We start from the raw sequence: 23521 nt of genomic DNA, 5'->3' as shown, positions 1-23521 counted from the left end.
AGAAACATCATTCCCTTTCAGCAGATGATGGCTATTTCCACGAAGACCTGAATTATCTCATAAATTTGTTCTTTCCAGGCCTATCTTCTGTGACTCTTTCGCCCTGAATGAACATTTGTTGGTTTTTGCTACCCAGAAACATTTTTTCCTTTCTTCGGGTAGAAGCCCTCAGCTTTCCTTTACTGCAGCCACCCCTCCCCCACTCTTGATCCATTAGGGACTGACTCCCTCTCCTTCCAGGAGCAACTGTGGAACCTAAACCAAACAATCTGCATATTCCATCCATTGGCCAGGAGGACAACTGGATTAAGAATGGACATGTGACTCAATCTAGGCCAGTGAGAGTTCAAGCCAGAAAATTTGGGGGAATGTTCTCCATTTTTCATTGTCGTGGCTTAGGGCAAGCGGTATAGGCATGGAGGTACAGCCTTCCATCCTGCCAAGATGAAGAGTCTGAGTGTTGATGGAGCCCTCAAAGAGGGAGACAGTACAGGAAGGAGACTAAGGCCTGGTCTGAGCCCGACCACTGGACTTCCAATTATGTAAATCAATAAATTCCTTAATTCCTTATTTGCTTTATTCATTTTGAGTTGCAGGGCTGTTTGTGTTTTGCTTTTATTTTTCTTTTTCATTTTCAAATACAGGAGTCCTAACTGACACATGTTCCTACCACCAGGCACCAAGTACAAAACCACACAGAAAACTCAGTTTCCAAATATACCACACTTGCAAAACTTCATGGCTTTGTTAATTTCTCCAGAACTCATCTCCATATTCTCCATGTTCCCACAGCACTCTATATCAGACACTCCAAATTAAATTGCTTGACATTTTGTATTGATGCAATTTGTATATTTGTCCTGGAAGATTTGGAGCTGTTTGAGAGCAGGATGTCTTAATTATCTTTATATCTCTAGGACCTAGAGGTTTGACCTTGTGGTCCAATTCAGTTTCCACTGCGGGAGAGAAGGATAGCAAAGTTCTCAGGAAACAATGAGATGAGGCCAAGACTCACAGCCATTTGACCTCCATAATGGAAGTCTCCATCCCTTGGTGTCTTGGCCTATTTGCCCTCCAATCCATTCCTGGGCCTTTCCCTTGCTCTCCTCTGTAACACAGACAGGATGACTTCTCAAATTTCCATGTAGTCTGGTGTGGTAGTTAGATTCAGTTGTCAACTTGGCCAGGTGAAGGCACCTAGTTCTGTTGCTGTGGACATGAGCCAATGGTATGTGAACCTCATCTGTTGCTTGTTACATCTGCAGTTGGCTAGGAGGCGTGCCTGCTGCAATGAATGATGTTTGATTTAATTGGCTGGTGCTTAAATGAGAGAGCTCAAAATAGCACAGCCCAAGCAACTCAGCATACCTCATCTCAGCACTCACAGCTCAACCCAGCTCAGGCCTTTGGAGCTGCAGAAAGAAATCACCCCGGGGAAAGTTGTTGGAACCCAGGGGCCTGGAGAAAAGGCCAGCAGAAATCACCCTGTGTCTTCCCACGTAAGAAAGAACCTCAGTTGAAAGTTATCTGCCTTTCCTCTGAAGAACTAATGAAATAAATCCCCTTTTATTAAAAGCCAATCTGTCTCTGGTGTGTTGTATTCCAGCAGCTAGCAAACTAGAACATCTGGCTTGTGGCTAGGTTCTGCCAATGAACAGCAGAAGGAGTTTGGAGGACAGAGTGAAGGATAATCAAGAGTATTTCTCCCCTTCTCTCTGCTTCAAGCAGGGTCTCAGGTAGTGGCTATGTCTCCTGGGAAAAAAAATTAAAAACAGAGCTCCTGCTGGTCAGGTCTAATGTAATTCCAACTTCAGCTGGGTGACAATGACCCCTAGACTCCTTCTGTTCCCCAGCCAAGGGTGGTGATAGCTTCCTGCTCTTGCTAATCTATTGGTTACTTCATTACCCCCTGTTTGGTTTTTCAGCATCTTCTATAAACTGTATAATCAATTTTCAGCATTTAACCTCCTCTGTTTGAAATTTTTGGTGATTTCTGTTTTCCTGGTGGAACCTGACTGATAATGTGCCATATATATATTATTAATGCCAAAGGATTTAATTATGAGATTATGTCTGGGGCCTCAGAGAGGCTCCCTATACTTTCAACACCTTTGGTACCAGTCAACAACAGATGCCTAGAATTACCTTCTCTAAGAGTAGTTATGTCATAAAGTCACTGTTCAATTACAAATCCTTTGTATAACATTTTTTCTCACCTTCCTTCAATAAGGAACTTAGGGTTGAGTTATAGTTCAGCTGATAATTAAGACACAAACCCACATGAAGTTTTTGCAACGCTCATTCTGTTGATACAGTTAAGATAAATAACGAGTTTGTGTTGAAAGAAAATTCATTTGAAACAAGAAAATTTAATATACCCACTTTTTCCCACTGGAGGACTCGTACTGATGAGAATGGGAAAACAAAGAAATATTGGAGATCTTCAAGCAGAAAGACTTCTCTCAGTCAATGGCAGGGATGGGGGTTCTCTGCTGGTTATAATTCCTCTCTAGGCAGGTAGAGGGGTTTCTAGCCACACAAGAAAAAGAAAAAATTCCAATTATTCTTTTTGATAAAGAGTGCTTTCTATTCACCGACATTGAGTGATTGCCATATACCAGGAATGGTGCAAGTTGATAGAGATGCAGGTAAGAATGAGGCATGTAGGCAAAACTGTGAAGGGGTTTGGGCTCATCTTGGTGATCCATCCACTCAGAGCACTGACTTTTTTATATCTTTTCAACATTCCTTCTGTCACAGTCTTTATTCCCACTAAAAGCTGTCATATAAAGATCGACTATTCTACAGTGAATAAAGTTACAGATGGTAACTTAAAGATTACCCTCTAAGGGGAGTTTGTATTTCAATGGGTATTTAAACCTTCACATAAAAGAGTTAAGCTTCTTTAGTAGAATTTGAAATAAGAATAAATTGAGGGAACTAGTTAAGGGCCAGGATGCCTCTCTGCCCTCTGAAAACAGAACACTATTCCTTAACCTACATTTTCTGAATTCCCACTCAGGAGGTACTAAAAGACTTTTTAAAAACATTCCATTCCATTTCCACAAGAATGTGATGATAAAACACGTATGAGTAAAGCTACATCTTCAATAACCTTGCTTTAGAAAATACAGTCTTCCTTGTAAGGAGCGCAGAAAATATTTCAAGTGATAATCTAGCTCTCCTCCTTCCCTACTTCCCTTCCTGAACAATTAAGTCCGAAATCCGTTAGACAAGGCTAAGCTAAGTCAACATCATGTGGGAAGACAGTAGGACATGGTAGCCCAGCACACAACATCAGAGCTCATGTTGGCGAGGAGGGCATCCATGCAGGGTAGAATTAGAAGCCAGCTGTGGTGAGAATTGGCCCAATAAGTAAATATATTGAGGACAATGGGAACCAGGCTTCTCACTATTGGAGAAGAGTTATAAATATGGAAATAGAGAAAATTAGAATGAAACCTACAGTGTTGGATTAAAATTGGAGATAGTGTGAAATGAGTTTTGAATATAGATAATTATTTTTAAAAATACGGATGTCAAATATGTGAATACACTTGAATGTTTGTGCACATGTGTGTGTACATTTCTACCTCTGTCCTAGGAGTTGCAATGCACTCAGCAATAAGTGTACCTAGTGTCCAAATCTTGACTTCTCCATGTCATTCTCCACTAAAAGAAAACAAGGGCTCCTTAAAGAAATGGTTGATTTCAGAGCTGGGGAAAAGGAAGCACAAGATGAGACAGAAACATCTTATAGCTGCCAGAATATAAGGAACTGGAGACCTATCAAAAGGACATAGAAGTTGCAGAGGAGCTAGCCTCTCCAAATCATCAACTAATTCCATCCCCAATCCCATATTATCAACAACCCCTTCCAATATGAGAAAGTTAAAGAGGCACAGCCCCCAAACCCCAAAGGAGTGGGAGAAAGATTAAAGGTGATGGTGGAGTTATACAGAGAAGGTTGGGTTTAGCAAATGAGTATGAGTGCTGAAATCAGTATATTGATATTTCTTTTAGTCTCCAGTATCTTAGAGCAGCTAGAAGTAAAAACCTAAAATTGTGGACTTGCAACGCATACCAAACTGTGAAATCTGTTCTACAACCAATTGTTGCAATATGCTTTGAAATTTATTGCTTTGTTGTATATATGTTATTTTTCACACACACACACAAAAAGTCGATTGTGATGATAAATGCTATATGATGATCTTGCAAACCATCGATTGTACACTTTGGATGATTATGTGGTATGTGAATATATAATATATATCAATAATAATTAGGGGGAAAAAAGGACTTAGAAGCTAGCTTGGATGGGGTCCTATTGCCAAATCAAGAAAAATTTGAGCATCAAAATAAATAACATTTATAATGGATGACGACCCACTGAATAAAATAGTATTCTATAAATCCAGACTGGAAATAGATAAATAAATAAATTGAATATTTGAATGAGTAACAAGATATTTACACAGTATATTTAAAGTACTTATAAATTATAAAGGAAAAAGAGTAACTTCAAAATGGAGAAGCCATGCAGACCCAATCTTAATCAAGAGGTAAAAGTGAATACACTCAAAATCAGGCGCCTGATAGGATGCACTGAGAAGAGCACAACCTCACTTCTGTGACAGTCCTGCTAACGATGCAGAATACCAATCAACTCACAAGGAAACGTCAAGTAAACCCAAACTGAGGGACATTCTTTAAAATAACTGTGGCCTGTCATCTTCAAAAGTGTCAAGATCATAAAAATCAAGGAAAGACTGAGGAACTGTTTCAGACTGAAGGAGACAGGACAACTAAATAAAACAAGTTATTCGCAACTGTCTTAGATGGTATAATAAAGCAATGTTAATCTCATGGCTGTGTAATTGCATTGTGGTGATGTAGGAAGACGTCCTAGCTTAAAATAGGAAAATACACACTGAAGCTTGTGAGATAATGGAGCACGAGGATGGTAACTAATTCTGAAATAATTCAAAAAAAAAGTTAATTTAAAAAAATGTTATTTTTACTCTTCCTTCAATTTTTTTCTAAGATTTTTCAGATTTTTTTCAAAATAAAAGGTGTAAAAATGTAATCTCACTGTATATTGCATACACAAGGTCCCAATGCTATTCAGAGTTTTACTCATTTTCTTTGTTGTGTTTGAATCCAATTTAAATTAAAATTTAAAAAGCTTAACAAACCTAGATCCAATATATGTTGCAGGAAACAAAAGCAAGCTATACTAGTATTTACAACTCTTTAATTTTTTTAAAGAGAGACAATATAACAATTGTAACAATCTTTTTGCCTCTAAGAGATATATAAATTAGCAATCTTCAAGGAAACCAGTTCTGTGTCAACTTTTTTAGTTACTAACCTGCAATTTATAGCATAGAACAGCTCGAATTCTGTAGCAAAAACCATAGGTTACAAAGTGGTAACTTACATACACAGTATTTAAAAGCCCCATTTTACACGCCCCTCCAGATATAGCAATTTACATTTTCGGAGAAAACAGGGTTCTTTCTCTGACTAGGATACTTCACAACATGTCTTATCAAACTAAAGAAACATCTTCTACTCAAAACTAGTATTTTTAAAACTATTAGAGCTTCTGGCTGTGCAAGCTGAATTTAATAAGCATTCCTTTAAAAAAAAACGATTTTCAAGAGATGACAACCCACATTTTACTTTCCATGCTAACTTATAGTGTATTTGATCTCAAGCAGGGAGAAAATTATCAAAGATAGCCAATAAATGAAAATATTCAATTCATTAACTATTTACCTGGATGTCCTCAAGCTGGTCCCTGTGAGAGGAAAGCAAAAATAACCGAGATAGCAACTTTATTCTCCAAGAGCATAGGATATGCGAAGTATTTCACATTCTTTAGTGATACTCAATTATTCTCTCAAGAAAATATTAGAGAATAATTTCAGTTATTAAAATCTACATCCAGAGGAAGAGAAGTATCTGAAACAAATCACCAGAGGTATAGCAAGTGATCAAACATCAACGTGGTTAATAAGAAATTAAGGTAATGCCTAGTGTCATTCATTTATACCAGAAAGGGCAAAAAGAACCCCATGCTATCCTCTTTCACACACACACACGCACACAATATCACAAAAATATAATACAAAAGGTAATGGGTTAAAATGAATACCTAGAGTCATCTTATAAATTACTTAAAAGACTGAGAGACATGTGTGAAAGAGGAGGCAGGCTCTGATGTGAGGATGGGTTGAAGGTTTTATGGAATAATTGTAAGTTTATAGGAGATTCAAATAATTTTTTCCCACCAATAGGCACGATGACCCCCACGGGACTTCTTCCCGCTCTGTTGCCAAAACTGAGAACCAAAGGCCGGCAACGTGTGTGCCAGGCGGGGGCAGCTCTCCCAGTGCTGGTCCTATGCCATCGTTAGCTCACTTATTGTCAATTAGCCATTTCATCATTAGCATATTGAGGGAATATGATACATGGCATACTTTGTTAAAATGTAAATGACCTTTACATCCTGAGGAATGCCTTAACATACACTGCATGATTTATCTGGGAGCTGTGGAGCGGACCCACTCAGTAGCTGAATCCCACCCCACACAGAGTATCATATTGTTCTCACTGTTAAAGGCATTATGCCATTCAAATCAGCAACATAATAATACACCAAAAAATCACTTTAAAAGAAAATGTTATCTACTCTTTATGACTCAGTTAGTAGTGAAACATGTAGCGGAATCACTTGTTTAGAAAAGGGTGTCACAATCCTAAAATTCGGGAACTAAAAACTACGTTTTTCATCACACATCACTGAAAGATGTGACTGGTTTGGCCTCTCCGGCAAGGTAAAAAGTTTAATACATGCTGAGGTTCACAATGCCTTCCAGGTTTCCACACAGGGTGAAGTAGAGGTATCCCACGGGTTTTGATATAAGTCAAATCATATTTATTGCTTGAATACCCACGAGTGCAAATCTGAGACAGATGAGTTCAGTTAGTTTGATTAAAGAGATCTGATTTTCTTTGTGATGCGGCAGCTGACAGCAAAAGTCCCCAAATCAAGATTCTAGTATAGACTTGGTAGTAGAGAGTCTGGGGTTTGTTCAGTTCTGTTGCCTCTCCGCAGCCACGTCTGCAGGGGTCCACCGGGGACAACCTTTAATAGAAAGAGGCTCTCACTTTGCGGCCCTTCAGAGGCTGTGGTGGACGGTGATTGCTCAACAAAAAAGCTGCCGCCTCACCCTCGGCTGTACTCAGAAGGCTGCGGAATTTGGCCAGCTGTTGAAAACAAGAAATGTTTCAGCATAGAAAAGTCTTATCAACATTAACGAATTGCATTGCATAGAGAGTTAAGCAATGTATAACCTTAACCAGGAACAACAAGTGTTGTAATAAAAAGTTTTAAGTTATGGGTCATAATAAACTAACTTTTCTGCTCAAGTCTCAATACTATACAAATATCCATGGGTTCAAAAATTAAGTAGGTGGCTATTTCCTTCCCAGCATTTCTATTGTTATTACATATTTGTTATGAGAAATATTTTGATAAAGTGAACAACCTATAATTTACTTAAGAATTGGGCCAAGGTTGGATTTTTAAGCTGTTAATCGCATTGCAAATTATTTTATTAGTAATATTTTTGCCCAAATACCCCTGACATTTTCTGGGTGTTTTCCTGAATTACCTAGAGCTGTCCTAGAATTGAAAATAGACTGAAGTCTTAGGACTTTTTTATTCTTTAATGATATAAATCTAATTTTACTTCTAAGTGTATCTGATACATAACAGGTGCTTGACATCTAAGCCATAAATGAAAGAAAGAGCAGATGGAGCCAAAGCTAAATATTGATGTTATATAATGGTCAGAAATAAGCACTCTTTATCCAAAGATCAAAGCAAAAAGAGGAAACAGCATGCAGAATGTGGTTTAAAGAGTTAATATCTCTAAACCAGAGAATGTCACTAAAAAAGGCCAAATAGGACAAAGGCACTATGCTGGCTCTCAGAACTAGGTCTTGGTTCTGTTTCCGCCACTAATCAGCTACACGACCTTGGGCAAATTGTTTATTGTCTCTTATCCTCCATAACGAGGAGCACTGGGTTAGAGTACCTCGTGAGTGTCCTCCAGCTGTCTGAATTACACTTAACATTTACAAGCACTTCTGTATATCACAGCCCCAATATGGTATATGAGCCAACATGTCATGGCCCCAGTTTTGTGGAAACCATCTCCTGCCCATTCTATGGAATCCTGATCCTTTGTTTTAAGTACTATTTCCCTTTAACTTTGCTCTCACCTCACTTGCGCATGGTAAACAATTAACCATGGGGAAAAACCTAGGACCCTTCAATCTCTGATAATATTGTAATACAATCTAAGTGGTGTGGAGTACATTTCTTAACCAAAAGAGCTTAATGTTTTTAATTATTTAAAAAAAGCTTACAAACGTCATGCCATACATAAAGAAAAAAATTACTAAGAATCCTACCACCCAGACATAACCACTGTTAACACAATAGAGTATACTCTTCCGGATATAAATGAACACACACAATATGCCTTTTATATATTTTTTACAAAAACAGTCTTAACCATCCACACTGCTTCAAGACTTGAATTTTTCACTTTATACATATCCTAGACATCTTTGCGCATCAATAGATATAAATCTACATTTTTTAATTAAATTTTTCTTTTATAAAAAATTTACAAATTATTTTACAATTCATTTGGGGGGGTTAACATTATTTATTAATACTTAGCACAAGTTTGCAGGGGTAAAATGTAAATTATCTGAATAATTCTACCTTCTTGAAAATGTTCACCAAAAACACATTGCCAATAGTACATGTGTTTGGTGGTTGTTTTATTTTGATTTGTTGAGGACAAATTATTAAATTATTGGGAGTCCTCATTCTCTAAACTAATCTCAGAGTCCCAGCAAAGTTAAACTAGGACATATCAGTTAGGCTTCTACCACTTCCATTTACCCAAGGCGTAAGACATGTCTTATATAGTACCAGGCAGCAAGGGAGGCAGAAGAGAGCGCAGTCCTTCGTATCAATGGACAAGAGCATTTAACCGCACTTGATGGAGACCAGATCTGCCATCACACATAGCCCTGCATTTCCACAAGTGGTGCTGTGAGGCGTCTTTGAAAGGGTAGCAATATGGGAAGATTAGATAAACACTTACAATTTACTATTACTCATATTTCATGGGATTCCTAAAATTAGCCCAGACCATTGTAGTTAAAATTAGATGAGACTTAAGAAAGTCTCAGGTCAAGTCAAGTAGCAGAGGTTAATAAAATGGAACCTGAGCCCCCACCTCAAAGGTGATCTTCTCCAGTTCTTCTGGAGCAGCCATTCCAAGTGGGGCTGTGCAGGAATGCTGAGTCCCAGGCAGGGCGCTGGCCCATGGGGCTCACCAAGCACAACGTGCCTTTCAGGTGATACTGCCAATTCCTCTGAAGATCTTGGCTTCACTTTTCCCACTCTCTTTGGTCTGTTCTGGAAACTTAACATGACTTCCTAGCTCTATAACTCCTTAGCCTCAATTATCTAAAACTAGATATTATTCTTGTTCTTTTCCCTGAGCAGGTGGCTCATTTTGGAAAGAATCCCTAAACCTATCTCAATATCTTACCAAATTCCTTCCCTTTTTGGCTCTGGGCCTCTCAGTCACTTAGACCAGCCAGTAGGACCCTGCATCAGCCAACCCCAGCTCAGATTCACTTCTCTTGGCTCGGGTGTCCTCTGCCATTGCACTGGCCTCTAAATGTACATCCCTGGCTGGCAGCTACCGGTTCCATCTCCTTGCCCAGCCCCAGGCTTAGTTCAGGCAGAAAACCTCCTCTTCTGTCACTAAGCCAGACTCACCACATCGCCCCTGCCAGGAGACTCCCCAGTGCAGCCTTGAGTCTGAGTAGTTATAACCTGTTTTGCTGTTTTTCTTGGCTCAAATGCTGACAATTTAATTTTCATGTATAGTAAACCTAGTTATCTGAAAAAAAGCAAACTGAGATTGTCTTTAAAAATGAGACTATTTCAGATAACTAGGTTTCCTATACATGGACTTCTGGGCATAACCACCTTGATTCCTGCACAGTGGGCAAGAAAAGCTTCAGGACTCTGAGAATGACAGAGAGCCCCATGGCCAACACCGCCCCAAGGGGCCCGGATGGCAAAGCTTCCGCAATGAGAAAAGATCACTAGAGCGGTAACAGTATTTGGCAGCTTCATTAACAATCTGATGAAAAGTAGAGAAAATATCATCTGCAAACTGAATTTCTGCAATAGCAGAATGCAATGGGCCACTTCCCATTTCCCCTGCCACGCTTCCCATGGCAGCACCAGTCACTGCAGTTCCAACTCCAAATCCGACAACTCTCGTCCACACGACGGGGCATTAAAAACTCTATCTGTTCCGTATTTGTCTTGCAAACCAACCGCGCGTATTAAGACTCCACAAAAGGTAACATCTTCACCAAACATTCTGCAGTAGGATCTCTGGCCAATGAGTTATCTGGCCAGAAAAAGATTCATTTTCTGAGTTTTTCCTTCTTCCTGAAGACAGCCGCTGGCGATCCTGGACTCTTCTGTCACATGGCAAGGCATAAGACAGCCTCTGCTGGTCTCTCCCTTCTCTTCCAGTTTCCATCAGTGTCCAGCTTCTTGTTTCTGTGGCTTTTCCTGAAATTTTCTTTTTTGATATTTTGATAAACAGCTTTGATTGTGTCATTCTCCTGCTCAAAAGTCTTTAATAACACTTACCTGCCTGTCAAAGTTGAGTAATAATAAAAATAAGCTCTCTATTGCTTAACACTATAGGCCAGGTACTGTGCTAAGTTTGTAATTTTATATTACATTCTCTCATTTAATCTGCCACATGATTCCATCAATAAAAAGTATTATTTTACAGATGAGGAGCCTGAGGGATGGATAGTAAGTGTCAAAGGATAAGCCAGCAAATAAGCCATGCACTAACCACAACACTATATAATATCTCCAATTTTTTCTTTGTTATGTTTTCTCCTAATTTATTTCCTATTGTGGAAACTTTCAAACCCACAAAAGTAGAAAGAACAGTGTAAAAAAATCCCCTATGGGACAGTGCAACAGTGGCTCAGTAGCAGAATTCTCCCCTGCCATGCCAGAAATCCAGGATTGATTTCCAGAGCCTGCCAATACCAATAAATAAATAAATAAAATCCCCTATGCAACAAATGATATTGTCTGTATTTTAGAGTTTCACCTACTGGATGAGACCAAAGGAAGAGAGATTTATTTTGTCCAAAACCTAAATTTTCTATGGCAGACTATATAACTGCCTGGATAGCTCATTTAACCAATCCAAATGCATAGAGCCCAGAATGGGAACAAGAGCTTGTAATTCTATATAGCTTAATTTAATACCTAGATACATCTAAGAGTATGTTGAGAAGATAATTAAAAAGTATTGGCAAAGTCCCTTGAGGGATGGAGAAAAAATATGCAAATATTAAACTTTCCCACCTGGGAAACCCTGACACTCTCAAACAACAGGGACTCCCAAGTTAATAGATGAAGCCCTTGATCTTGAGGCTTGCTCTCATGAAACTTATTTCTATAGTGAAGAAGCTAAGCCTTCCTATAGCTATGCCTAAGAGTTACATCCAGAAAACCTCTTTTGTTGTTCAGCTGCAACAAACCTTCTTTTACCTTCTTCTTTAACCCTTCCCAACTCTGCAAATAAAATCATTACCCTCCTCCCCATGTGGGACATGACATCTAGCGGTGAAAATACCCCTGACAACGTGGGACATGACTCCCAGACATGAGCCTGGCCCTGGCACCATGGAATTGGCAATGCCTTGCTGACCAAAAAAGGGAAACGAAATGTAATAAAATAAGGTATCAGTGGCCAAGGGAGTTCAAACAGAATTGTCTATTCTGGAGGCTACTCTTATGCAAACTTCAGCTAGATATTGCTAATTGTTATAATTTGCCAATCCCCAATCATTATCATTTCTGTTAACCCTAAAGAACACCTGTGGCTCTATCTGAGATTCTACAAGTTTCACACACTAAATATACTTTCCAGAAATCTATAACCTCCAGATTGTTTGTGAGTCAGATAAGTATTGAAACCCAGAGGTTAATTATATATTTATTTTATCCTCTGTATTAGAGTACATGCCCTAAGGACAAGGCCCATTTTTTTTCACGTTTGGATCTTGCATAATGTTGTACGTAACCTTACAAAATTGGCAATTAGTAAGTAAATCTAGAATTGAATATCTGTAGTATATCTAGAATAGAGTTAAATAGATTAGATTGAAAGGAGGAATTCTTTCCTCATCTTATATATAGTCTAGAGATGCTGAAGTAAAGGAGAGCATTCCTCGATCTTAAAATACAAAATTTTACTATTAAAACAGGACACTAGCATTTTTGCTTCCAGATATAATGGACTTATACCCTCCTAACATCCTCCCTGTAGAAAACAACTCTGAAATACAAATATGCCACAAAAAGCACCTAGTTGAAGTTACTGGAGAGTGAACAGGAGCAGGAAGACTCTGATGGGGAGGTCATGCTCACTGGGAAGGGAAAAGAATTGTTCTGTTACGTGAGCTCCTGCCCCCCCAGATTTCAGTCTGGAGCTGAGCACAGTCTGCAAAGTACACACAGCTGCAATGGGATGCACCTGGGAAAACTCACAGTTTTTTGAAAAGTGAAGCCAGGAAACTGTGAACCCTGAAGTGATGGATAATCCTGCAAAGGAAAGAGCCAAAGACTGGATACCTAAACTCGACCCACATCTTTGACTGACTCAGGAACCATGCATGTGTAGAATAGACTCCAAGTAGATTTGCTGGACTCTGAACAGAGCTGCTTCACAAAAAAACAGAATTTGCAGTTCAAGACCAGCTAAGAAAAATTACCCATTAAAACAAAGGAAACAATACTTATCAAAGGAAAAAATAACAGGATCCAGAATCTCCACAACTTAATGTTCATATACCTAAGATATAATAAAAATTGCTCAACATAAGAAGTACCAGGAAAATGGAACACATTCTCAACAAAAAAGTAAAGCAATAGAGTCTGATCCAAGAGGAGCTAAATGTTGGAAGTAAAAGGAATTGTAAAATGGCTGTGTGATTATTATACAAAATTAAACAAAGCATCACTTCAGTGCATGAGAAATAGCAGAGTAATGGGAAGTCTCAGAAAAGAATAGGAACAATAAAAAAGGAACCAAACGGAAATTCTAGAATTAAAAAAAGTACAGTTTCTAAAATGAAGAATACACTGATGGCATTAGCCAAATTGGCATGACAGAGGAAAGAGTGAATCAACTTGAACACAGCTCAATATAATTATCCTAGGTGAGGAACAGAGAGGAGGGAAAAAGATTTAAAATTAAAGTAGAGGGGTGCCAAGGTCATTCAGTGGTAGAATTCTCACGGGCCATGTGGTAGACCCATGCTCAAACTCTGGTCCATGCACTGCCCCCTACTGCCAAAAAAACACACAGAGAAGATAATTAAAGCCAATTATTTTGCATGTGGAATTTCAGCAATCGAGCAAGCCAATTTGGATAATTTAGGTTAACTCAAAGAGACTTGGCAAGAAAAATCAGTCTTCCAAAGAATATGACAAATGTACTGTCAAAAATATCAGAAAATAGTATACCTGCTCACTGGCATGGCAGTTAATGATACCGAGTGTCTGACACTGAGGAAGAAAAATGGATTCAAATCAAGAAAAAGAAAATGAAAAGCATCCGATTTGCCCTTCAGATCAGAAAGTGACTAGGTAAGAAAGAGCAGGAGCACACACACACATACACACACACACACAAGTCAGAAAGAAAGAAAGAGCAGTAGCAAAACTTAGGAAAAAAGCTGTCCACAACTTACTAAAAAGAAGATACTAACTTTCAAGCAAGTGACATATGATGGTATTGAAAAATGAATAAATACAATATTCCTCTGACTTTGAGAAGAAAGAGCTGTCAAAATTAAGTTTGAAAATTAACTTTTGGAAAGGGCACTGGTCTGAAAGTGTTGGTGTGCACTAGAAAAGCAGAAAAGCTATGTTCTTTAATCCTGATTCAATATTATAGGATGGAACCTTCTTGAGGAAGTTGTTTCCATCGAGATGTAACCCACTCAATTATAGGTAGGATCTTCTGATTAGGTGGTTTCCATGGAGATGTATCTCAACCCTCTCAAGATGGGTCTTAATCTACCCTCTAGAGTCTTTTAAGAGGGAACCATTTTGGAAAAAGCTTCAGAGCTGACTGACAGACACATTTGGAGATGCAGAAAGAAACACCCCTGGGGAAGATGTTTGAAACAAGAAGCAGTGAAAGAAAGTTAGCAGATGTCACCATGTGCCTTCCCAGCTGACAGAGAAACCCCAAACGTCATTGGTCCTTTCTTGAGTCCTGGTATCTTTTCTCTGTACACCTTAGTTTGGACATGTGTAAGGCCTTAGAACTGTAAACTTGTGACTTAATAAATTCCCTTTATAAAAGCCAATCTATTTCTGGCATATTACATTTCTGGCTGCATTAATAAACCAAAACAGAAAGTAACATCTCTAAGTCAGTGGTATATACGAAAGATATTTTCATTTTACTTAACCTAAAAGAGCTAAGCAACTAAATAATTTCATTGATCTTCTCATGTTTGGGAGTTTTTAAAATAAATGTTCAATTTTTGAGCTATTTTAGACATGAAGGTAGTACAGAGAGTTCCCATGTACCCCAAACTCAGGTTCCTGTTACTACTGTATTGCATTAATAGGGTAGATTTGTCAATATTAATGAATGAGTATAAATTTATCATCAGCTAAAGCCATACTTAATTCAGATATTCTAAAGTTTTACCTAACATGTTTTTTTTGTTCCAGGATCCCATCCAGAATACTGCATTACATTTAGTCATCACATCCTGCAGGGTTCTTCTTGGTTGTGACAGTTTCTCAGCCAGGCCTTCTTTATAATGACCTTGACAGTTTTCAGGAACACTGGTCCCTCCACATGGAATCGTCTGATATTTTTCTCATGATTAGACCAGAGTTGTACTTTTAAAATATCTTTTTGCTTAATTCTCTAACTCTCAAAATCACCATAATATCACATTATAATAATTAAGTTAACTCAGATAACCATCTCAATCTGCTTAGAAATGAAAACGTCTGTAAGTGTCCTTACTACTGCAGATTTAAGTGAACGCTTCAAAGTGAAATATCAATGACAGGAGGGCCCTACAATGCAACTATATTTTATACACTGTACTGTATCTAAATCACATTAATATGTATTATTAATTGAACCTTAAATAAGATGCAGCAGTGATTCCACAGCTAGACAGTTGTAATTCCTATACATATAGAAAGTTATTTTTAACAACATGAACTTTATGTTTTTTCAGGAATAAATTACATATTTTGATATATTCTTTCCCAAATCCCTGGTGGATTGAAAGAAACATCATTTTCCAAGTAACTTTAAAGAACACAGAAATCCCTGAAAGATGAGAAAGACATGATGCTCTTATTATTAACTACCTTGCTGTTATAATTTATGAACTCACTATATAAATCTGCTCACATTTAACAAAGGTATTGAAAAGTGAAGTTTTACAGGTGGAGAGGAGAAAAAGGAACTCCCTTAATAAGGCCACTGACGATGACATCAAATTCATGATACAACACAACTGATTCATGATTGAAAAAAATTCACAGGAGTTTTCATGGCAGTCAAGCTCTGGAGTTCTACCAAGACTTTTATAAAATGCTTTCATAACTGTGTTCCCAGGTCATTATTTGGCTTTAACTATAAAGACACGGTCAACAGAATTTTGAGAAACAACCAACAGAAAGTTGATGTGTTCAGAACTCCAAGGGGCAATGTTACCTGACATGACCCTGGTATAGCTGAACCTGCTCTAGTCTTTGGTTTGACCATACTAAATACTGCAGCACCTAATTGCAAGAAGAAAACTAAAACTAAAACAAAACCCGCTAAGCACAGCACACCCAGAACACATGGGATCACTCAGTCAGCTTGGTCAGGTTAGTTAATCTGCCAAGCTTTTGCAGACAAAGAAGACATCCTGAGTTTAGCAGACTGCTGGGCCAGCTGCTGCAGGGGCTTCTAAGCATTTTCTTTTTTTGCACGTGTATGACAGGGGTCACATTTCCTTCTTCTTCCACGTGAGTATCTCTTTAGGGCAGCACCATTTGTTGAATTTTTGTTTGTTTGGTTTTTTGTTTCTTAGTTTGCTTATCTGTTTGTTTGGGAAGTGCACGGACTAGGAAGCAAACCTGGGTTTCCTCCATGGCAGGCAAAGTTTCTACCACTGATCTACCCTTGCAGCCCCTCGCAAGCATTTTTCAGAAAAGTAAGAGAGTAAATGTTTTCATTAGAAAAGCATAGGTCTTAAGAGATCACCCCATGACCTTTGAAAAAATGCTTAAAAGGCTCTTGTGCAGCCCCACAAAGTTTTTGTGAACAAAAGCCGAGAGATTGTCTTAAACTCTTAGGCTGTTGAGTTTTAGGTATGTGAATCTCACAGGGCACCACGCCTATGGCACTTTGCGCGGCTGGCTTTCTGAACATGAAATCCGTGGGGGGAGAACAACTGAGGCCAGAAAGGAGGGTGTGGTCCTCCAAAAGTATCCTCTCTTATGATTTTGCCATTTATATATTTATATCCAAGCCTGTTTATATAACAGACCAAACAAAAGAAAGCGATAATAGTGTTCAAAATGGCATTTCACTTTCATCAGTGTCTGTATGCACAATAGATTTCAAAATCTAAGGACTGGGAAAGCAACCATCTAATCGTAGCATGACAAACAATGAAGAAACATCAATTTCATCTGGTCCAACCAACCATCTGACTAAGGAAGGGAAATCACACGCTTCCTAACATGGCAGAAATAAAGCACAAGATTAAAAAAAATAATAGATTAAGCCCAGTTTCCGGAGTAAATCAAGATCAACCTGGGAAGAGATGATATACCTGTTGAGAGCTAATGTTTATAGGCTGCTTTAAAATGATCCACGTGACACTTTCAAGAAGAGGTGGAACCGTGAGGGATCCAGGATATGTCCAGTAGTCCCAGGATGGAGGAAGCAGAGATAACGGGTCAAAATTTGTGAATCGAGTTTGTTTACCCTGGTAAACAAAAAAGAGAATTCCCCAAAATTACAATAGAATAGCTTCACACAGACTTTGAATTACATACATCCAAAGAAATAATATGGAATTGTTTTAGTGTCTGCCCATTATAAACATCAATAGGTCATTATCTAGATTTATTTAAGAAGCCTAAGATTTGTTTTAATATGTGTTATTTAAAATGTATTTCAATTAAAGGTTTATTCTGAAATACCAATATGGGAACTAGTTACGCATAAATAGATTTGCTAGTGGTTATTTTAGATAATTTAAGATCTTTTCATAATTTTCAAAAGAAAAATAGTAGTAGATTATTTCTGCTCTGCTGGTCAAATATGTTCCAAACTTGCTGTGCCTAAGGTCTAAGCATTCAAAGAAAAGTAAGAGAACAGTCACACAAATATGTTACTTATTAGCAAATATTTTACCTTTTCTTTAATGGAATCCAAAATGTCAGTAATCTTTTGCAGTTGGGAATTATGTTCTCCAATCTGAAAATATGAAATTTCAAAAGAAATTGTGGTCTGAATCACTCCACTTCAGTCATTTTTTAAAAATAATTTTTCTAAAAAGCTAAGCTAACCCAGAACAGAAAGCTATTGTTCTAAAATCAAGTTCTATTTTACCTACTGGCCTTATCATGCCAGAAGAATCTGAACAACCAGATAATATTACAGGGCTCCTTGGCTGAACTGTCAGTTTGGTTCCAAAACTAGTAGGAACAGCTTCATATTTTTCTTCAGCTTTATGAATGTCTAAGATATAAGTTACCTTGAGAGAAACTTTGCTTAGGAAACTCTTTATTAAGGCAGATGTGACTTTCAGACCTAGATCCAAACTGGCTATAGTGGTGTCAAAACATCAGACCCAAACATGGTTCAGTTTCAGCCTAAGACAGTCTGAGGTCCCAAATCAAGAGGATATTCCATCATCAGCAGAATTTGTATAAGAAGAATATATGAACCTCTTTTCTTATTACTGGTGACCTAAATTGATCTTCAGGATTAAACTATAATCTCTTGTCTTCCCTGGATTCCACGGCCAACACCCAGGCTTGGAGGCAAAAGAAAAGGGAATGCTGCATCTCTGCCACTCTTCCCCTCTGTCCCACGCTTCTCCCAGTCCCAGCTCCATGACTTACAACATCAGACACAGATTATGGGCACAGCAAATGCACAGGCTCTACAAGGATGTGGTTGCAGGGGGACCAACCTACCCACAGATATTATGACAACAATTAAGCAGCCCAACCTACCCACAGATATTATGACAATACTTGTCTGACCACAGGTGAATATTACACAAAGGGAAATACCACAAAATTATTAAATAACAAAAAAGTCAACATGTTTGGGACAACAAGCCATTGTGGTCAAATTAGTGCTTGAAGAATCAGGAACTTGAGCTTTACTCTTTCCTATAATTCCAACTAATATGTAAGTAGGAAGACCCGGGAATAAAGTTTTTCTTCTCAGGGTCTCAATTGTTATTTCTGTCGCTATTATTAGTTCTGATTGTTACTGCCAGGATTCAAATACAAATGATCAATGGACAATAGAGGAATCATAAGACCATGTTTCTAGGGTACTTCTGGGCCCTTTAGATGAACAATAAACTAATGCACACATTTTAAAAATTCATTGTAAATGGAAAAGGTTAAACCCAGAAAGAGTTGGCTATTAACAAAATGATTGGCTGTCCACTCCACAACTGAAACTACATATCCAACACAGCTGTTGAATTATTTTAAATTATTTTACAGTGAATTCTTACCTGTAAAAATACTCCCACAACAGCTAGTCCATCTGGCTCATGAGCTGCCTCAACAAAGCTGGGGTATTTGTCAGAATTCCAGTGAACAACATGGAGCTGAAAGGGAGGTACACAACATAATTCAAGCATAAGTGCAAATGAAACATTTATATAGATGTTCTGGTGCTATATACTCATATATAATATGTTCTTCAAAAGAGCCTTAGAATCCTTCTAGTTACTTTTGTCCAAAAATTGAAGTATAAGAAGTGAAGGAACACGGTCACATACTTGTTGGCATACTATAATAGAGGCTATCATTTGGAATGCCCTGGAACATCCTGCCAAGCCCCTCCAGCCTAACGATGTCCCACCGTTACTACTTAGCAACTTGGGGCCTCTGGCCTTTCAGAGATGCAATAGCAATCTAGTAGCCCTGTATCAGGTCCCAGTCAGTGGCAGCGTTCACTGAACGAACCCAACTTTGGCTCCCTGTAGGTGGGTAAGTCAACCACCCATGCAGTGAGTTTCCAGAACAATCCTGCTGCCAAGGACAGTACCAGCTGTTTCCTGAAACCACCCAGTTGGATGTTTATCACTGTAGTACTGCTTTTGAAAATGCAATTCTCCTTAAGTGTAACTATTTCAAATAGCATTCACACATGTATAGTGAATAAGCTCAGATCAGAGAGCAAGTTTTAATGGGGAAACTTGCTGGGTCTGGGGTGTCTGTGGAAGAAAATAAGAGGCAGCTGATGCTGTTGAGGAACAGAAAAGAGAAACATGTAGGGGAAAGAAAAATAAGGGGGGATTGAGACTCCAGAAAACAGACTACACTACTTCACAGCTCTAGAACTTTGTGCAAGCAGCTTTCCCCAAGAACAAAGGTGTCTCAAATATTGCACTGTTGTAAACAATGCAGTTTCCCAAACACACGAACAATGGAGAAAGAAATGCAGAAAAGCAATAAGGCAAAACCACAGGAGGAGAGTCTCCAGTCCTGGTTAAGAGGAGGACAATCTGAGATCAAAGCCAAAGGGCTTACATGGCACACCCTAAAGATTTGTAAATGGTGACAGCCAGATAACACTGTCCTCAGGAGCCCATCTGAGAAACTGCCTGCAGATAAAGTCCCCTTATAAGCAATCCTTTTGGCACGTCTGAGAGAAAACACTTCATGGGGCCTCATGCCTGTGGCCCATCTAGCTAAGTGATCAAGAGAATTCAGTATTTCCAAGTACATGTTTTTATCTCATCCTTTAAATACAACTCCATATCTGACAAGACACTAATATGGGGGAGGGGGGACGTCTGGCTAGAATTATCATAAACAGTTAACTGTAAAACCATTCACACACACACACACACACACACAATAAATCAAGAAAGCTTGTCAGATAATCAGACAGAAAATATAAAAGCAAATTCCTGTGACACCACGATCTAAGTTGGTGTGAGAGAGTTGGGGGAGGAAAGAAACTTGAAATCATTGGATGATGAAACAAAAATGTATTTGGCTCTCATGAGACATATGACATTCCTCGGTAAGGGAGGAGCTGAGAAGGACGTGAAGACTGTTTTCCATGGCTCCATGCCAGTGTATCAGTTCCTTTAGTAAGAGATGACACCCGCCAAAGCTGCAAAATGACTGCTTGAGAGTCACAACAACCAAATAGAAAATGAATATGTAACTAAAAAGAGATGTTTCCATATAGGTCCTTCTGTTGGCGAAACCATAACACGACAAACAAAACAACTATTGGAAGCTAGCGTAAGAAAATTCTTTTTTTTTTAATAGCAAATCCTCCTCTTCCCACACTTCTTGCTTAACTGACAATGCCTTCAGAGGAACTGATATCATTTTTATTAGTATTTGTATTTGAATTCAAACATGAACAAACAAATGTCAAACTTTCAGTTCTTCATTAACAACAACACCAACAGTGATTTCAGCTGAATAACAAGAAATTACTGCATGAGAGGGAGGGATAATGGATATGGTATGTATGAGTTTTTTCTTTTTTCTTTTTATTTCTTTTTCTGGGGGGATTCAAATGTTCTAAAAAATGATCATGGTGATGAATACAAAACTATGTGATGATATTGTGAGCCACTGATTGTACACCATGAACAGAATGTACGCGTGTGAAGATTTGTCAATAAAAATATTTTTAAAAAAGAAGTCATTATAGAACTACAAAAATAGCACTACCCTACTTGAAAACAATTTCTAAATAATACTGTTATTCAGCTTCAATATTTTTAAACTGTATACTAGTGATACATGAAATATATTTACTATGCCTTAAGTCCACCATTAATGCTGAAATAATAGTTTCACCATCAACTACATATTTAATACACCTATAGTATATTCTCTGTAAACTGCAATCAGATAATGTTAACAAATATGAAGTGAACAATTAGCCTATTTTTCGTAGGCGCTTAGTTCTTGGGACAAAATTTTTCATGATTTATATCACTTTAATCTCTACCTATAAAGTCTCAAGTCATCAGATTAGACACAAAAGGAAATTTTTTATATTATAGCTTTCAATGTTTTTTCCTTCCTTTCTTTTTCTTTTCTTCTCTTTACTTTTTAAGGGAACACCACTTGCTGGTGATCATCATGAACTTAGGTTAAAGAGCAGCTGGAAAAACTAACTAGCTCCTGAATTCATTTACACAGTTGAGTGCAAAGGGATTCTTTTGAACCTAAAACCAAATACAAGTAATTCCCAAGTACTTCCCTCTCCAGTCCTTCTCTAAACTTCTCTAAACTCCAGCTTTGTTTGTTCAACAGCCTACTCAGTGTGAGCCTGACAGGCATCTCAAACGTAACATGTCCAAAACAGAAAGTTAATTCCTGCAACCTGCTCCTCCTTGGAATTCCCCATCTCGGTAAGTGGCACAGCCATCATTCCAGTTGCTCCAGTCAAAACCTGAGGAGTGTTTCTAGACTTTTCTTTTTCTGTTCACTCATTGCATCCTTTCCAGCAGTAAGCCCCATTGACTTTACCTTCCAGCATATCATCCATCTGTCCACATCTCTTCATCTCCACTACACCACAGCACAATCATCATCATCTCTCACTTGGATGATTTCCACAACTTTCTCATTTGTCTCCCAGCTTCAACATTTGCCTGGCCATAGCTGGTTCTCCACACAGTATTCAGCATATGTCGTAAAATTATCTAGCCGAGCATGGCATCCCACTGCTCAAAATCTTCCATTGTTTTCTCTCCACTATTTTTGGGATAAATCCCAAACTGCTCACAGTTCTCTACAAGCCCGACATGGTGTGGTCCCTGCCTACAACTCTAGGATATCTCTGACCGCACTTCTCCCTCACTACATTGCAATCCCCTAGGTCAATGTCTTTCTTTTATTGAACATGCCAATCTCATTCCTGCTTTAGCACTTTTTTATTTGCTGTTCCCTTTTCCTAGAAAGGTTTCCCTAGATTATCTCATGGAGACTTCTTGTAATTCTGTCTCAATTCAAATAGCATCTCAAAGAAGTCTCTTCTAATCACCCCTTCACCCTCTACCAGATTACCTCATGTTGTTTCTGTTAAAAAACTTCAACTTATTTGTTTATAGGTTTAGCATCTACCACTACCACACTGCCAATCCTGATGTCCTCCATCTCCATCAACATTTCCTATTCAAATCAGAAACATTCACTCCTCCTAACCCTCATCCTCACATCCAATTGGCAAACCCCACCGAAGACAACACTTCTATCCATACAGCGCTGTACCTGCACTACAGTTCAAACCACCACCGCTTAGCAGCTGTGACTCCCCCAAAAGCCTCCTAACTGGCTCCCCTTATCTCCTCTTGCTTCAATCCAGTTTATTCTAGAACTGTACGCTGAATGATATTTTTCAAATGAAAACCTCCTCACTCCCCAATTCAAAGCTATCCAATGTCTTCCATTGCACTTAGAATAAAGTTCACAATCCCTATCATGATTCACATTAGTAGGATCAAAAAAAGGAAATTTTCTTCCGATAATTTTTCCTTTGTTCTTTATGCTCTAAGCACAATGGCCATTCTGTTCTTCAAATGTGTGTTGCTCCTTCCTACCCCAAGTCCTCACACTTGATTCTACGCAGAACTACTGCTATCTCTCCCTTTGCCTGACTCACCCCAGCTCAGCCTTCAGGTCTCTGCTTAAAGGAAACATGCCCTGACTCCTGAGTCTGGGTTAGGTTACATAGTTATGGGGACCTGTAGCATCCTTCCTTCTTTCCAGCACTCCCTTCAGGATGAGAACATGTAAGCTGGACAAAAATCATGGGCATGGAGGGCTTCCATGAATTCTTGCAGAATGAGTGAGTGAATGGATCAATGAGCAAATGAACTAAAATCTAGTTTTAAATAAATATTAAGAGAACAGTATAATCATCAACACATGAATGGATAAACAAAATGTGGTATATACACATAATGGAGTATTATTTAGTCATAAAAAAGGTATGAAATTCTTGTAACTACTACAATTGGATGAATCTTGAAGATATCAGGTTGAGTAAAATAAGCCAGACACAAAAAGAAAAATACTCAATAATCTCAA

General features: G+C 38.4%; 1 protein-coding gene and 1 pseudogene across 1 annotated transcript in view; both read right to left on the bottom strand.

Moving 5' to 3' along the window:
* Positions 1-5012: 5012 nt before the first annotated feature.
* Positions 5013-23521, bottom strand: part of CA13 (carbonic anhydrase 13) — a 33291-nt gene continuing 14782 nt past the window's right edge. Inside the window, exons 4-7 of the mRNA XM_077167126.1 lie at positions 18961-19056; positions 17616-17678; positions 17029-17184; positions 5013-7278 (exon numbers count right to left, since the gene is read on the bottom strand). Of these exons, the coding sequence (XP_077023241.1) occupies positions 7159-7278; positions 17029-17184; positions 17616-17678; positions 18961-19056 (435 nt within the window). The 3' untranslated portion in view covers positions 5013-7158. The remainder of the gene's footprint in view (positions 7279-17028; positions 17185-17615; positions 17679-18960; positions 19057-23521) is intronic.
* Positions 8745-10621, bottom strand: LOC143685721 (2-oxoisovalerate dehydrogenase subunit beta, mitochondrial pseudogene; annotated as a pseudogene).

The sequence above is a fragment of the Tamandua tetradactyla genome, chromosome 6 (assembly GCF_023851605.1).
Source record: "Tamandua tetradactyla isolate mTamTet1 chromosome 6, mTamTet1.pri, whole genome shotgun sequence".
Lineage (NCBI taxonomy): Eukaryota > Metazoa > Chordata > Mammalia > Pilosa > Myrmecophagidae > Tamandua > Tamandua tetradactyla.
This window is presented reverse-complemented; position numbering and strand designations above follow the sequence as displayed.